Below are 5,252 nucleotides of genomic sequence, written 5' to 3'. Positions count from 1 at the left end.
GATCCTTTAGTTTCTTTAAAGGCACCGAGAGCGCAGCCCCTCATTGACACAGTCTGTGGCCACAGGGAAGGTGGAGAGAAACAAAATGAGAATCAGTACAAACAGTGACAATTTTTTGGACATTATTAATACCTAAAACGAAGGAAAAAATACCACCACAACCAAACCAAAACGAAGGAAAAAATACCACCACAACCAAACCAAAAAGAAGTATCAGGGTGATTTTTATTTCAAGTTATTTGCAGAAATTGGCCACAATTTTAATGTTTCCGAAACCATCCAGTCTTCAGTCTCCACACTGCAGCCTTGAGCTCCTGGTTCCTCAGGCTGTAGATGAGGGGGTTCAGGGCTGGAGCCACCACCGAGTACAGAACTGACAGGGCCAGATCCAGGGATGGGGAGGACATGGAGGGGGGCTTCAGGTAGGCAAACGCTGCAGTGCTGAGGAACAGGGAAACCACGGCCAGGTGAGGGAGGCAGGTGGAAAAGGCTTTGTGCCGTCCCTGCTCAGAGGGGATCCTCAGCACAACCCTGAAGATCTGCACATAGGAGAAAACAATGAACAAAAAACAGCCGAGTCCTAAACAGGCACTAACACCAAGAAGCCCCACTTCCCTGAGGTGGGATTTGGCGCAGGAGAGCTTGAGGATCTGTGGGATTTCACAGAAGAACTGGCCCAGGGCATTGCCATGGCACAGGGGCAGGGAAAATGTATTGGCCGTGTGCAGCAGTGAATAGAGAAAGGCACTGGCCCAGGCAGCTGCTGCCATGTGGGCACAAGCTCTGCTGCCCAGGAGGGTCCCGTAGTGCAGGGGTTTGCAGATGGACACGTAGCGGTCGTAGCACATGATGGTCAGCAGGGAAAACTCTGCTGAGATGAAGAACATAAAGAAAAAGAGCTGAGCAGCACATCCAGTGTAGGAGATGTTGCTGGTGTCCCAGAGGGAATTGTGCATGGCTTTGGGGACAGTGGTGCAGATGGAGCCCAGGTCAGCGAGGGCCAGGTTGAGCAGGAAGAAGAACATGGGCGTGTGCAGGTGGTGGCCGCAGGCTACGGCGCTGATGATGAGGCCGTTGCCCAGGAGGGCAGCCAGGGAGATGCCCAGCAAGAGGCAGAAGTGCAGGAGCTGCAGCTGCCACGTGTCTGCCAATGCCAGCAGGAGGAAGTGCCTGATGGAGCTGCTGTTGGACATTTGCTGGGGCTGCACATGGGGATCTGGAAGAAAAGTAATCATGGAATAGTTGGGTGTGGAGAGGACTTGAAATATCCCAGCACAGCCTGGGGGCACTTTCCCCCCACTGCCTGCCCAGGGCTCTGCTGCCTGGAGCTGTCCCTGCCAGCAGCTGCTTCCCTGTGCCCAGGGCTGGGCCCTGCCAGTGCTGCCAGAGCCCAGCCCAGCCCTGGGGGCTCAGCTCTGCCCTGCAGAGCCCTCCCAGCTCAGGCACTGCCCAGGGGCAGCTCTGGCTCTGCAGGCTCTGATGGCAACGTCAGGGCAACCCTGAGGAGGCTGGAAAAGCAAAACAGATGCTGCCTTAAAGGGACCCTGTGCTCATCTCAGTAACTGCCCAGTTTATTCAGATATAAGAGAAATAGTTTTTATTTTTTACTGCCTGAAATCAGAGATGAATATCTATGTGCTATTTCACATCCAGGCAACCCAGAGCAGTAGATTAAAAAAGTAGGATTTTCCCTTTTACGCAGTCCCTGCCTTGCTGTGCTCCCTGTATAATCTACTTGGAAATGTTCTGCAGGTAAATGCCATGCTGGGAGCAGTCCTGAACAATGCAGCATCCTCCCCACACAAGGAGAACACTTCCAAGCCTCACTAGCTGTCTCCTCCCAGCCAGATCTTGTCCCCCAGTGCTGGCAGCAGCTGCCAGGGTTGGCTGAGAGCTGTCCCTGGCAGGCAGCAGAGTCCCTGCCCCAGCACAGAGCCCTGGGCTGCAGGACCCTGCTCTGCAGGACAGCCCTGGGCACCCCTGGCTGCTCTGCACAAGAGACAAGCAGAGAATGTACTCACAGGCTCTGCAGGCATTGGGATGTTCCAGGTTGAGCAGATGGCTCCAGGAGCTGCAGCTGCATTGTCCTGCAGCCAGAGGTTCCTGTGCCAAGGGCTGGCAGTGATTGTGCCCCAGGCACTTCTCAGCCCCTTCCCAGCCCTGACTGATTGAAGCTCTCTGTGCCTCTGTGCTGTGCCCGCGCTGGCTGCAGGCAGTGCCCCAGCCCTGCTGGGCTGGCAGAAGAGCTGCTCATCCAGAGAAATGTGCTTTTGAAGCTCTTCTTGGTGAGCAGGAGTTGCCTCTGTGCCAGGAGCCCAGCCCAGCTCAGCAGCACAGACACAGCACAAGGACTTTAATCAGCCTCTGGGGCTTTGTGCTCAGGCCCTGGACATCAGTCCCTGAGAGGGAGCTGAAGAAACCTCTCCAGAACTCCAAGGCAGAATCCAACTCCAAACTTTCTTGGACTTTTAATGGGTCCCAGAGAGGGACAGGACTGAGCAAGTGTCCCCAGGCCCCAGGCAGAGCAGAGAACTGCAGGCAGTGATGACAGGTGGGGACAAAGAGAAGCCAAGTCTTGGTGCCCTGGGCCACAGCAGGGTCTGTGCCACCAAGGGCTGGGAGGAGACACCTTGTGCTGAGGCCCTGGGGCCTCCTGGCCCAGCCCCAGCCAGGCTGGCCACTGTCAGCCCCTTGTGCTGCCCTCAGCATCCCCCCCTAGCCCACATCCCAGTGGCCTCAAGGATCTGCTGCAAGGAGTCCCTGGGGAGCCTTGCTCAGCAATGGCCCTGGGGGCTCCTTCATGCTCCCTGCAGGGGCTGCAGGTTTTTCAAAGGACTTTGGGTTTGGCTTTTGCCTTGCAGTCTCTGAGAGGTTTTGGCAATCATGGCCTCCAATTATCTGCTGCAATTAGTCCCTGGAGAGGCTTTGTCAGTAACAACACTCAGTGGGGCTCATAAATACTTCAGGGTACTTCAGATATTTGAAGGTACTTGGTGTTTCCCTTTTGATACAGACTCTGTGAGAGGTTTGTGCAATCATGCCCCAATTATCTGCTTTAATGAGTCCCTGGAGAGCTTTGTACTGACACTCAGTGGGGCTCATTAATGCCTTGAGATACTCAAGGTTTTTAAGGTACTTTATGGATTTAAGAATACTTTTAGGTACTTTTAAGGATTTTCCTTCCCACACTGAGTCTCTGAGAGGTTTTTGTGCCATCCTGGCCTCCAATTCTCTCCTCCAAGGAGTCCATGAGGCGCCTCTATTGGGTATCTTCTCCCTTTCTGTTTTACAACAAAGATGGAACTGAAAGAATTTTTAAGACTTTCTAAAAGCATCCAAACAAACATGGGACAATTATCAATACAACAACAATAACCACTAAGATAATTAATAGTCCTGTTTTAGCTAGACCTCATCCAACCCTTTTGTGCTCAGGACTGGAAGAGTTTATTAACCAGTCTTTGTTTCCCACTTGAAGCTTCTTGAACCCTGCCTTCAGTACCTGAATGCTCTTGTGGATTGACTCGCTGTGGCTGGAGAGGTTCATGCAGCACATGCCCTCAGAGTCTACACAGCCATGCCCATGTGCCCAGAGTAAAAACTCTATCGCTGTTCTGCAAGGTGGCGTGTCTGATGGTCTCTGTGTCTGAGAGCAGCCAGTCAATGTGAGGGAGGCAGCATTGGTTTGCTTACTTAACAGGCACCCAGGATGGTCTGATTGCCCTAAAGCTTTATCTGCAGCCACCCAAGGTGGTAACATGGAGGCTGCCATTCTTTTGTTTTGACTCCAATAGATGACATTATTTTTGCAATCAGATTCAAAATAGTGTGTAGATCTTTTTGCTCTGTTTCTCTGGCCAGTAATCATTTTTGTTTTGGGTGCCAGAAAGGTAAGCCTTCCCAAGCTACAAGGTCTGCCTTTGATGTCTGAAGGGACACCTTCACAGGCCATGCTCTATCCTTGCAAATAAGAAACACACCCTGCAGCAAGTTGAGTGGGTAGCTACTGGACCAAGAAATCATGGAAGAGGTGTAATTACACCATCAGGTCTGGTTTTTGTAAGTGGAATGGTATGGGGAGATGTCTCTCCTGATAGTTTCTTTTTTTCTTGTAATTTTGTGTCTTTCACCCTCTTCCCATCTCAGACAGTAATAAAACCTTACACAAAAGTCCATTTTTACAGAGCTGAGAATTTCTACCCCCTGAGTTCGAGTGGTGCATGCAGGAGCTTCTGGGTCCAGTAGTCCCAAGCACCGACAGGGTTGCACTTTTATTTGCTGTCAGGATTGTCACCTGGCATACTGCAGATGGCACCCTCAGGTATTGGCCAGACATCTGTAGGCCACCCCAGTAGGCAGGTGGAGAAGGGGTCGTCAGGGCTAGTGACAGACAGGCACAGGGTGTCTTGTTTCATGGCTTTGCTAGAGTTATCCATACACTGTGCTTTGTGTTTTTGAGGGCTACCCATCCACTCGTGAGGAGCATGGTTGCAAACAGGCCGAGGAATGTGAGTAGAAGCTTCCTATGTGTCATCTTCAAGAGAATTGTCTAGTCCAGGTGCTAGAGTCACTGTCTGGTGGGTTTGTCTTGGGGTGAACTTGGGGGTTCCTTTGCAGAATCCACACTCAGTGGCTACAGGTAGGGCTTGATGTTCTTATCTGGGATACACCAAGGTCCTTTATCACAAATGGTCTCATTGTGGAAATTTGGCCTTCAGTTCCTTTTCTGTTAATAAGTTCTGCACGTCGGACACTGTCACGGTCACCTCCAATCTCAGACAATATTCCTGCAGTAGCTGTAAACGCCCAGTTAGGAGCCCACTTGGAACGTGAGATACCTGTCACGTCTGCTCCCATGTCCACAAGCCCTGTCAAAACAATCTTTTCATTGTTCAGTTCCAGAGTGCAGGTGATTTTTGGTCAATCATGATTTATCACATCGCTATTGAAGCGTCATCAGCATCCTGCTGGGGCAATTGTTAGTCCTTGGGGTATAAAACAAGGTGGGTTGGGAGACAGGGCCAGCACTGTAATTTCTCATTGTGAGGACATTGATCGTATGGATGGCAATACAAAAAATCCTTCAGCGCTTGATTGGTAGTTTACTAAAATTAATAGTTCACAGGGCTGATCTTCGGGCCCCAGCTCTCCTGTCGATATTTCATGGGCAAAAGAATCAGTTAAAACAACAGATTCCAGACTCACCAACTTCAATTTTGCCCCTGGTGGTAAGGTGGTTGGCAAATGGGAGA

The 5,252-nt window shown here is 51.1% G+C and overlaps 1 protein-coding gene across 1 annotated transcript; it reads right to left on the bottom strand.

Moving 5' to 3' along the window:
- Window positions 1–260: 260 nt before the first annotated feature.
- Window positions 261–1,193, bottom strand: LOC143692484 (olfactory receptor 14I1-like). Its single transcript, XM_077172716.1, has one exon. The coding sequence runs from the start codon at window positions 1,191–1,193 to the stop codon at window positions 261–263; it is 933 nt and encodes a 310-aa protein (XP_077028831.1).
- Between the last annotated feature and the right edge of the window lie 4,059 nt (window positions 1,194–5,252).

The sequence above is a fragment of the Agelaius phoeniceus genome (assembly GCF_051311805.1).
Source record: "Agelaius phoeniceus isolate bAgePho1 chromosome W unlocalized genomic scaffold, bAgePho1.hap1 SUPER_W_unloc_1, whole genome shotgun sequence".
Lineage (NCBI taxonomy): Eukaryota > Metazoa > Chordata > Aves > Passeriformes > Icteridae > Agelaius > Agelaius phoeniceus.
This window is presented reverse-complemented; position numbering and strand designations above follow the sequence as displayed.